The 12299-nt window shown below is 38.2% G+C and overlaps 1 protein-coding gene and 1 non-coding gene across 5 annotated transcripts in view; both read right to left on the bottom strand.

The window, feature by feature from the left end:
* Positions 1-12299, bottom strand: part of ZWILCH (zwilch kinetochore protein) — a 37752-nt gene that overhangs the window by 13546 nt on the left and 11907 nt on the right. For all 4 annotated transcript variants that reach the window (XM_037502772.2, XM_054688213.1, XM_037502769.2 and 1 more), the window contains 8 exons: positions 11953-12152; positions 11131-11201; positions 10655-10810; positions 9119-9190; positions 4953-5046; positions 4387-4436; positions 2716-2821; positions 2124-2203 (listed from right to left, as the gene is read on the bottom strand). In XM_037502772.2, coding sequence (XP_037358669.1) covers positions 2124-2203; positions 2716-2821; positions 4387-4436; positions 4953-5046; positions 9119-9190; positions 10655-10810; positions 11131-11201; positions 11953-12152 — 829 coding nt within the window. The remainder of the gene's footprint in view (positions 1-2123; positions 2204-2715; positions 2822-4386; positions 4437-4952; positions 5047-9118; positions 9191-10654; positions 10811-11130; positions 11202-11952; positions 12153-12299) is intronic.
* On the bottom strand, positions 601-726 carry LOC119239657 (small nucleolar RNA SNORA49). Its single transcript, XR_005123935.1, has one exon. It is a non-coding gene; the product is annotated as a small nucleolar RNA SNORA49 (small nucleolar RNA).

Genomic DNA, 12299 nt, shown 5'->3' with positions numbered 1-12299 from the left:
ACATGTCAGTTTCTGAAAGTGTCATTGCTACATCATTTGCTTAAGTCCAAAGCAACTACGGGTTTAAGCTTATCACCCTTAGATAAAATTCCACTGAAGAAAAGGCAGAGTTGGACCATTGCAGCTTTACAACTAGGAATGATTTTTCTCCTGCTATTGGACATGTTTTTGAAAATTGAACATCTTCATCTACACTGAAAATCAAATGCTGAAGGAAAACTCTCCTCTCTCTGTGGTCTATGAATGTGTCACTCACATGGAACTCCTTATTGGTTATAATACCCAACAAACAACTTTATCATTTAAAATTAGAGTTGTGAACTTGCACATTTAACATGTGTTCCAAATGTTAAACAACTGATTTTGAACATAATAAAATATTTGATATTTTCTCATTATTATTACCTTTAATTTTATCATAATGTTTTGCCTTTTTTTTTTTGGGGGGGGGGCGGATTTTGCAGGGCTTTAATAAGGTTGACATCCCAAAGAAGCACTGTTCTTGGCCTTCTAAAGCCTCCCTCACAGAGGATGGAGAGGCCTGCAGACACCTCCACAGCTGTGTGTACTGACAGAAGGGAAATGCCAGGTGGCACCTGAGCTGTCAGCCGTTTGTAGGCCCCAAGAGAAAAAAGGCTCCCTGGGGAGAGATGAGTGTTTTTCCTGTACCCTCAGGTAATGCCAGGGTGCTTAACAGCAAAAGCCCCCAGAGTAAGGCTGAGGGATGCATGTTTTTTAAAAATAAAAACTAGTTCACATGGTTGGCACTCATTGCACATAGTAAGGATATACTTATAAATGTCTCACGAACCCAGAAACTCTCATGAGAAAAGTTTGCTAGCAAAGCCTAAAGTGCTCAGTATCACTACTGCCCAATCAGTTTGCATGCTTTTGCCCTGGAGTGTATAGCTCTGTTCATACCTAGTAAAGTGTCTAAGTTTTACAGTCATGAATTAGCAGTCACATTATTTAAGATGATTACTACTAAATGAGGGATCTTCTCTGTAGTTTGGTGATAATTAGCTTTTTCTTTTATTTAAAAATACAAATTCATTGTCGAAAATCTACAAAGCGCAGGAAGGTATAATGCAGTTAGAAAATATTTGTGGGTTTTTTTAAATATTTTTTTAATTACTCCTACAAGAGCTGGGGTGCAAGCCAGAGATGCGGTGGGTGAGAGGATTCACCAGAGAGAGAGTGGGGAACAGAAAAGGCAGATGTACTGAAATACACTGCTGAGGGGAGCTGTGGGTGAGACAGGAGAGGTCTGCTATGGCATGTGGGTCACCTCCCTGGCCAGGGATTGAAACTCGTGCTGCAGTGACTGCAGATAGCTTCACAGTGCTGCATCTTAACCCCTTGAGCCACCAGGGAGGCCCAGAAAAACTCATTTGTAATCCTAACACCAGAGGTGACTGCTTTAACAGTTTGTTTCCAGGTTTTTTCCTCCAAATTTTTTTTTTAATATAGTAACATACACTCCTTTCTTTTTACTGAATATTATAAGCATTTCTCCATATCATCTGTCAGCATTTTTGGCAACTATTACATCTGTTATGTGGCCATATCATTTACTTAGTTATTCTATTTAAGAGTGGTAATTTAGATCATTTACAATTTGTTGCTACTATATCTGAGGGTGTGATGACAATTCTATTATGTGAAATCTTGATACATATTTCTGTGTATTAGCTTAGTGTGGATCCTCAGAAGAATTACTGACTCAAAGAGCATGCTACTTTTGTGAAGATCTCAATCCATTATCAAAATTGCTTTTTAGAGAGTTCCAATTTATATTCTCATCAGTACTACATGAAAATAATCATAGCAACAGTAGCAATACTACTAATAACTTAGAAATACAGAGCATTTATCTATGAGATAGATGTTAGGTACTTTAAATGAATTAAATTATTTAACCCTAAAACAACAGAGGAAGACACTCAGCCTACCCTCACTTTACAGATGAGGAAACTGGGTAAAAAAGAATTAAAGGAATCTTCCCAAATTTCCATAGCTGGCAAGTAGTAGGGTTGGAACTAAACCTCAGGCAGTCTGGCTCCTTAACCACCATGCTATGCTGCTGAGAAAACAAAAGTTCTATCACACAATACTAAACTTACCCATGGCTGTACATCACCATGTTGTAGACTCTGTATGATTAACGTAAAACACTTCACCAAGTCTTGATATGAAGTCACACCTTGGAAAACAAGTCCAACATTATTTTCAAGGTACTTCTGAGATCAAATATGTCATTTATCTTAAGGATACACAAATAAATAAAAGACAAGTATCTCTACTTTATGGATGAGGGAAGGAGAAAAGAAATTAAAGAAAAAAAAAAAAAACCCCAAAACTTAAGGCTTTAAAGGGAAAAACAAAATTCACTGCCACAAAACAAACCTGTAAAAGATTAAGGAACAGCTTTTCCTTTTTTTCTAGTAATTATAATTTCACTAAGGTGTATGTTTTGTTCACATGAATATGGCATAAAAACCACGTAAGTCTTACATTTAAAATAAGAGTAAAGCACAGATTACATGAATTGCACTGTCTTAGTAAAATCTTGAGTAGACTGTTCCAATGCATTATGAGAAATGAATTTGATAAACTAGATTTTCGTATAATGGTACACTTTGTATTATTTCTGAAAGCCTTGAAATAAACCTAAGAGTAATAGCAAAAACTTTATTTTAATATCATGATACCTACTACTGCTCATTTTGGACCACAGCTGCTCAGCAAAATCGAGATCACCCCGTACTGTGAAAAGACACTCAATGGAACGGTCAACTGCAACACTGTCATGCTTCACTATCTAGGGGGAGGGGGGGAAAAGCATCAGAGAACATTCAAGTTATTAAAAAAAAATAAGTAAAATAGTTTCAGGACAGTAAGTTTTCAAATGCTACTCCAAGAAAGGTGGATCTATGAATACACAAAAAGAAATATGTGAATTTTCTACAACTTCATCCATCAAATCAATAGGCAGTGAAAAACTAAGGCCCTTAAATTGTTTTTTACACTTGATCTTAGCCAAAAGGCCGAGAAGCGATAAATTGTTTTTTAACTGTGATGCCTAAAAGCATTCAGCTTTTCATGTAAAAACATTTAATTAAATTATCTGTCTAAATTTTCCTATTTGTCAAGTGACAACCTATTTAGCTTAAGTTAATAATACCATGCATGGACATCTCATAGCATATTAGCTTACTGTAGTCACAACACCTTATGATATATTGACATACTCTTTTCTATTTTTCTGTAGTTGAGCAGTTAGTAATACATACATGTTAGTTCTCTTTAAAAATATCAACTCTTGGGCCTCCCTAGTGGCACAGGGGTTAAGATGCAACCTATAAAGAAATCCGCAGCCACTGCAGCACAAGTTCGATTCCCGGCTGGCCAGGGAGAAACCCACATGGTGGGGCAGATCTCTCCTGTCTCGCCCGCTGCTCCCCTCAACAGTGTACTTCGGTTTGTCTGCCTGTTCTACTCCCTACTCTGTCTCTGGTGAATCATCTCACCCCCCCCCCCCCGGTGCATCTCTGGCCTGTACCCCAATTCTTGTATAAAAATAAATAAATCTTTTTTTTTTTTTAAATTTTTATTTTTTTAAAGATTTATTTATTTATTTATACAAGCACTGGGTACAGTCAGAAGCGCGGGAGGGTGAGAGAATTCACCAGAGCCAGAGCAGGGAGCAGAGCAGGCAGAAGGACCGAAGTACACTGCTGAGGGGAGCAGCGGGCGGCAGGAGAGGTCTGCGCGCCATGCGGGACCCTCCTCCGGTGGCCGGGGAGCAGCTGGGGATTGAACCGGCGCCGCAGAGGCCGCGGGCAGCTTTGCAACCCAGCGCTCAACCGCTGCGCCACCGGGGAGGCCCAAAATAAATAAATCTTTAAAAAATAAAAATAAAAAAAAATAAATCAACTTTTTTTTTTTTAAAGATTTATTTATTTATACAAGCACTGGGTACAGTGAGAAGTGCGGGAGGGAGAGAGAATTCACCAGAGCCAGAGCGGGGAGCAGAACAGGCAGAAGGACTGAAGTACACTGCTGAGGGAGCAGCGGGCACGGCAGGAGAGGTCTGCACGCCATGTGGGACCTCCCTGGAGGCTGGGAATTGAACCCGTGCTGCAAAGGCTGCGGCCAGCTTCGCAGCCCAGCACTCAACAGCTGCGCCACCGGGGAGGCCCTAAAAGTATCAACTCTTAAGGAAAACAATCACCAGGGTGGACATTAAAGACCAACAAAAAATTACCTTCAAAAATGCAAAAATGTACCAGACCCATTTGACATGGCACAACATGAAAGATAACTGTACAACCAAATTTTAAAAGCAATTTCAATGTATATTTGTAACTGACAGTAAGCACTCACCTCTGTGTCTTTTTTTGTAGAATCACCAAATCCATCCAGCTTATTTAAGTCTAGAAAATGGTAAACATTTATTACTTCTGGATTTTATTTTTCTCTTTTCATTCTAATTATTTCCATCCTACTAATTTCCCAACCTAATCCCATCTTCAAATGATGAGTGAGGACAGCAGAAGTAGAACCAGGGATTTTAGAAATGATTTAACTCTTCAATAGAGGTCATAACACACATCCATCAGGCAGAGGTATGAGGATGAACTGTGGTATAGTGAAAGCCCCTGACACAAATCGTCAGGCACACAATTGGTGCGTGAAGGTTACATTCCATCCCACTTCTATAAATAGTTGTGGTATAAAAATTTTAAATTCAATATAAAATCTTAAAATTACTTAGACCTTTACCATTAGCATTCAAAATGAGAGCTGTCTCTCTGGTCATAATGGAACTCACAGCTTTAAATATACTCTACTCAAAAAGAATACCAAGTCTAAAAAGACATTTAAATATAGCCAAGTAGAAGTTCTCAATTAAGTAAAATAAATAATAAACAAATTACAAAAACAAACACCATTTAGAAATTCCTGCACAAGTTCAACAGCAGATTTTGCTTCCAGAGGCTCAGGCCATTCAGTTACACCAGTCCTCAAACCATCAGCCAAAACCTATGGGAGATTAAAAAACAAACACACACAGCAAAAAACTTATTAGCAGAAAACACAGTAAAAAATGATGTATGTTTAATAATAATATTAGTCAGGCCTCCCTTGGTGGTGCAGGTGGTTGAGCGCAGCGCTGTGAAGCTGTCCACAGCCTCTGCAGCGCTGGTTTGATTCCAGCTGGCCGGCCGGCCGCCGAAGGTCCCACATGGCATGGCAGACCTCTCCTGACGCGCCCGCTGCTCCCTGAGCAGTGTATGTCATCAGTCTGCCTGTTCTGTTCCCTGCTCTATCTCTGAATCCTCTCACCCTCCCGAGAATCTGGCCTGTACTCCGGTTCTTATATAAATAAATAAATAAATCTTAAAAAAATAATAATATTAGTCATTACAATACTTATTGCATGTTTAACTATAAGCCAGGGCCTATTCTAAGTGTTTTATATAGTCCATGTTATTTAATCTTCACAAAAATCCTATGAGGCAGATAATACTATTGTACCCATTTTATTGAGGTTAAGAATGGTTAAGTAGGGCCTCCCTGGTGGTGCAAGAGGTTAAGTCTCAGCACTATCCAGGTATCTGCAGTCACTGCAGCATGAATTCGATCCCAAGCCAGGCAGCTAACCCACATATGGTGCAGCAGACCTCTCCTGTCTCACCTGCTGCTCCTCTCAGCAGTGTATTTCAGTAGATTCGCTTGTTCTGCTCCCCACTCTGTCTCGAGTGAATCCCCTCACTCCCCCCCCACCTCTGGCCTGCACCCCAGCTCTTGTATGCATAAATAAATAAATCTTAAAAAAAAAGAGAAGTTAAGTAATCAGGGTCACATGACTAGTAACTGATAGTGCCAGGACTACATCACGTGTCTGACACAAAGATGCTGTTCTATACTATGATGCCGTGTCCACAGGTGCCCTGAAAATGCCTGCAATTCTGGTCAAGAAGAACCAATAACAACAATGCAATAAGCAGGGAACACCAAACATGAAAATGAATGCAAGTTTACATATAAAAATAAATGTGTACGTTTACATATAAAAATAATGTAAATGTGAATGCCAATACATACATATCTAAATCAAATTAAGGAGAAGAGTACACTGCTGGAATAGCAAAGAGAATAATGTGAAACATCAGCTCACTTCAACTGTGAGAAGCACTGGCTACACAGAGAAGGAGATAGACTAAGATGAAGAAAATAGGATGATTCCAACCAAGGTGGAGAAACACCTAGAGAAAGGTGGAAAATATTAGAGGTAACAGAAGCTAGACAGAAAACTAATCTTAAAACTTGAAAATATTTTATTTCACATGGAAAAACAACAGCTACTGTTGATTTTGGGGGTTGGAAAATAACACGATGATGTAGACAACAATTCTTATCAGAAATACCCAGGATGGATTCTAAGGAAAGGTAGAGCACAATTTTTTTTCCTTTTTTCCCCCATATATTTCTTTTGCACAATATACAATAAGTGATCCTCATGTGCTATTTATTAAACTAAACTCAGTAAGACCAGACAATGATTTTCAATAGAAATTTATCATCTTCCTCTACCAGAAACAGATGCTATTTGGAGTCACAATGGCTAGGGGTACAGGAGCCTTTAAGCATTAATTTGGAAGGGGTAAAAAATGCTTAACATCCTGCAATGTGTACAGTGGTGCCAAACCATGAAGAGTGATTCTAAATCAAAGTGCCAACAGTGTCCTTGCTGAGAAACAATGAGTGATCATTATAGCAGCCTAGGAGGGAGCTGATAAGAGCTTCTATTAAAATGGACACAATGATAGAATGTTCAAAGGAAAAAAAGAAAAGTTTATTCCATGGATGTGGTGGGGAGCAGGAGGGAGGAGGGTGTGGAATAAAAGAAAAAAATCCTATCTATTACAAAAATACAAAGGGTTGAACTTGGAGGGACTATGGCCATATGCACATCTAAGATTCTATGAATTATTTATAAGGGAGATTATAACAAAGCATTATAACAAAGCATGGACTTTCAAGTCAGACAGATGTTTATTTAAACCAGCTCTTCCACTTACCAGTTGCTGATACCTCAGGCAAAATAACCACAACATCTAGCACCACATACTTGGCAGACAGTGGTGGTAATAAGTGATATGGTAGCAGTAGTTCATACTAAAGTAAAATATAAGATTTCTAGCCTGCGAAGAAAGGGTGGAACCACAGAGAGAAATGGGAGCAGTTTATAAGTTGGAGCTTTCAAGTTTCATTTTGGACATACTGAGTTTGAGGCAACCACACTCTATTCAAATGGGAAGTAATGGGAAGTGGGAAAGATGGGAACTGGTATCAGCTTAAACATGGGAGTCTGAAGTCCCCTCATAAAGGAAGTAGTGAATCCACAGAAATGATAAGCTCTCTGCCAGGATGTAGAGAGAAGACAGAGACTTCAGGGCAGAGGTATGATGGCAGCCCACAATAAGGCACCTGAAAGAGGATATTTCAAGAAAGAAGGTGAGGAAAGTAGGAACAAGCGCCCAATATTTTACAAACAGGGTAGTAGTAGTAGCAGAATAATAATAATAATAATAATAATAATAATAATAATAATAATAATGGAAAGTATTAAAAATGCTTGATACTAAGCTACGGCTGAAGGCACAAAACTCAAGTCCAGTAGGGAAAAGTGTTAAGTAAATTACTGTGTGTGATAAACACTCTGATAAGAGATGTGTGTAGTTTTACAGCAGCACAAAACACAGGGCGCATATGCCATTCTGGGTGATCAAAGCAATCACCCCAGGCAAAGATGTCACAAAGAACTCACCCAACAGAGAGGTGGGTGAAACACACACTGGGCAGACCAACACATACACAAAAAGTGACAAAGTGCGACAGGATCAATATGGTGTGGGTTAGGCAGTTCAATGGAGTGGAAGTAGAACACTGTGATTAAGCTAAAGAAATAAAGAGGAGCCAATGAGAACATGAGTGCATATTCAGGGTCGTTAACCATGAGATCAGAAAACGCATATCAAAACCATAATGAGGTACCACTTCATCCCCAGTAGGATGATCCAAAAACAAAAACAAAAACAAAAACAAAAAAACAAACAAACCACAAAACAGGCCATGTCAAGGGTCGGTAAAAATATGGAGAGATTTGCAAACTCATACACAGCTGGTAGGAATGTAAAATTCTGCAGTCATTTTGGAAAAGCAGCAGTTTGGCAGTACATCAAAAGGTTAAACAAAATGTGGTATATCTATACAACGGAATGCTATTCAGCCAGAGGCTGGTGGCGTGGGAGGTGACCGCTAATGTATTTCTTTTTGGACTCAGGAAATGTTCTAAAAGTAAAATGGCCATGGCTGTACAACTCTATACATATGTTTGTTTGTTTGGTTTTTTTTTGTGGGACCCTCGCCGGTGACTGGGGATCGAACTGGTGCTGCAGAGGCTGCGGGCAGCCTTGCAACCCAGCGCTCAACCTCTGTGCCACCAGGGGAGGCCCTCTATACATATGTTAAAAACCACTGAATTGTACATGTAAAATGAATTGATTTTATGGGATGTAATTTACAATCCAATAAAAGTATTTAATAAATAAGGACAAAGTAGGGCAGTGACTGCATATGACTGTTTTATATGCCAAGTTTAGATATTTGGGATTTCTACTGCATTAAAATGAGGCACCCCCGTAGGACTCAACTTAAAGCAGAGCTGAAATTACTGAAACATAAAATTCTTGAACACATGCTAATTAATACTCTTTAGCATCAATCAAAACCCGTTATTAACAAGCACAATATACATGAATGAGGAGTAAATTGGCCGCTGACCCGCCTGGAAAGATAACCCATCATATGAATAAAAATCAAACACTTCAGTTGAGAAGGCAGAATATCATAGCTATTAACTAACTAGTACTCCCTTTAATTTTAAGGGCAACTTTCAGATAATTAAAATGCTCAAATTGCCATGAGTATCTAATGAATACATATTTGGAACAAATTTTGAAGAACATAAAACTAAATAGCTAAATGATGTTAGCAAACTTTTATGAAAACTTAAGATTTAAGTTACAAATTCCAGAAAGATACTCACGAGAAGAAATTTTAGTTCTCTGTGAAGATGATTCAAAGGACCTCTGGGTTCTCCTGATTCCACTTTAATATTCTAAAAAAAGTTCTCAAAGTTAGTTTTCATTGGTATTCCCATCTTCTCAACACATGAGTCATAGTTATTTGCATTTTAAACTATCCATACATTAGAAAATTTATTTCATGAAACACTGATGAACCGATACATCTTATCTAGAGACACCTAGATTCTTCCCATGCCATATCAGTGACTACATCCTCTCTATATACCACAATTGTACCTACGTGGAACTGCCTGCCTTGCATGACATCCTGCCCCTTCCCATTGAATTTCCAAGAGGACAAGTAGAAGAAATATATCTTAAGACTCAACAACAAATGTAGTATAACCACACACTAAAAATAAAACATCTAATAAATAATAAATGTTTACTAGATTCCTATCTAAATCAATAGTATGTTGTCTAACCTACAGGTCAAAGTTTGACAACCCTAAGATCTTAAATAGAGGAGGTGAAAACCAGAGGAGGTGAAAGAATGAAGAAAAAAGTAAATGCCTGTGTATTACTTATTTGGGGGAAAAAAACATTAAAAATATAATTATCCATAATTATGCTGAAGAAATCTCTATTAACACTATACAGGTTTCTGTGTACACATTTTTTAAAAAATATAGTTGATATCCTACTCTAAATACAATTTTTTACTTTTTCCTTTTGTTTGCTTAATAAACATTTCTTATTATTTTAAAGTCTCTTAATACATTACTTTGAAGAATGCATATTTATTGCATCATGGAAATCTACTTCAATCATTTCCCTAAAGAATGCTCAAGTTTTATTTTTAATATTTTGAAAACACAGCTGTATCACTGCATTGAATATCTTTTTACTTTTTTTTTTTGCAATTCTGATTAATTTTTTTAAAGATTTATTTATACAAGAACCGGGGTACAGGCCAGATGCACGGGAGGGTGAGAGGATTCACCAGAGACAGAGCAGGGAACAGAACAGGCAGACTGACGAAATACACTGCTCAAGGGAGAAGCAGGTGAGACAGGAGAGGTCTGCCGCACCACGTGGGACTCTCGCCAGCTGGCCGGGATCGAACTGGCGCTGCTGAGGCTGTGGACAGCTTCACAGTGCTGTGCTCAAGCGCCAGCACCAACAGGGGAGGTCCAATTCTGATTAATTTTGGAAGACAGAGTCCCAGAAATGTAAATAGAGGGTGAAAGGATTTATACTATTAAGGATTCTGATGTGTGCCAATATCTGCACTCTTTTAAGAATAGCAGAGACAAGTCACTGAGATTTTTAACTGAGTTCCAACTCAAGAGAATTTATTAACCACTGGAAATTTCTAAAGTTACATAAATTACATAATTGCAGTTCTGTGGGCAACTGACAGATTAGGCAGATCAGTCCCTGATCATCAGCTGTGCAGCAAGGGCTGGGACTGGAGGCCCACAGCTCCAGCAATTAGCAAGTTTAAAGTAAACCCATAATGGATAAATTCAACAGAAAAAAGGCTTGGCTCCTACCAGAGTTGCAGTTGAAGAAAGTGGAGGAATTTGAAGAATCTCGTCCACAGCACTCCAGGCAATATCCAAAGTGATCACAGTCTGTGATGCGGCAACAGTCTCGTCCAAGGCAGTGGACTTAAAGAGCTCATACTGAGCAAAGCCCTTGGCTGCTACCTGAAGAGAGCACCAGCGGACCGTAACCATGCATTCACAAGCCAAAGGCCTATTACCCAAACTGCTTTGCTTATTTTCCCAAAAGAAAAAAAGTACCATACTTTTATCACAAAATGGAAAATCAGACAATTATTTTTAATCACAAGGATTGGCTAAAAGGAAAAAAGGAATACATTTTTAGTCATTAGTTAATATGAAAATAAATACAAAGATCGTGATACTATAGTAAAATATTTAATCACATTTAGAGTGAAAATATCCTTTAGCTAGAAGGCTGATAAAAATCAAAAAATAGATATGAGTAAAAAGGAAATACTTACAGTAGATGAATGATGCCTATTCTTGTGTGAATTTTTTAATTCTTCAAGATTTACAGAATAATTTTTGTCAGCTATAGAACATGAAAGGAAGAAAAAAAATCAGAGGTACAACTCAAAATTACATTGTTAGAGCTAGAAAACTGAAATTCCTAAAATGCAAAGGATATCACAACTTAACACTAATAATAGCCAAAATTAAACTTTAGCTGAATGAAATGTTTATGAAACAATGGAAGTGGAATAAAAGTTAATATTTGTTAAATGCCTATAAATACAATTAAATTCCCATAAGATTAGAGTTATATTATCATTAGAGTCAGTATTTTGTCCTCCAGAAAATTTCCAACAACACACACATATAAATCAAATATAACCCAAATAGGGCCTCCCTGGTGACACAAGGGGTTAAGCACAGCACTATGAAGCAATCTGCAGCCTCTGAAGCAAGAGTTCAATCCCCAGCCGGCCAGGGAGCAACCCACATGGTACAGCAGACCTCTCCTGTCTTACCGGCTGCTCCCCTCAGCAGTGTATTTCGGTCAGTCTGCCTGTTCTGTTCCCCACTCTGTGTCTGGTGAATCCTCTCACCAACCCCCAGCACCCCAAATATAAGAGCCATAAACTCCAGTCTTTTGCAGATGTTTCTGGTGTTCCCAAAACATCTCCTACATTCTGTAAGTAACACACTAGAATAGATTCACAGTAGCTAATACAATTTCTACTGCATGTACTTCTCTCTTAAAAATTATCAATTTTCAGTAAAAACCATAACAAATAAATATACATACATATATCCATAAATGTAAAAGAGTGCGCTCTTACCTTTACAGCTGACCACATATAAGACAATTCCTGTAACGCTATTATTTGTTGTAATAAGCTCAGCTCCTAGCCAACAGGTATCTTCAGGATCTGAAGCATCACACCTTACCCAAAGAGGAGGAAGGACAGTAACTGGCCGATTAATCTTCAAATGGGTCATATTAGGATTGTGAGCTATGGTATAAAGTCCAATTAACTGTCTGAAAACAAGAGCAGAAAGAATAAATTATAGGGAGAGACTGTCTATCAGTTCAAGAGTTTTCTTTCCCAAAGATATAAAATACCTCCTAGAAACAAAAACCTGGAAATTATGTGGCACAAAATATGCACATAAATATTTCACCCAG

Source organism: Talpa occidentalis, unplaced genomic scaffold, assembly GCF_014898055.3.
Source record: "Talpa occidentalis isolate TD23 unplaced genomic scaffold, MPIMG_talOcc4v2.1 talOcc4.11, whole genome shotgun sequence".
NCBI classification, from domain to species: Eukaryota; Metazoa; Chordata; class Mammalia; order Eulipotyphla; family Talpidae; genus Talpa; species Talpa occidentalis.
The sequence above is the reverse complement of the archived record's forward strand: the minus strand, read 5'-3'. Positions and strand labels throughout refer to the sequence as shown.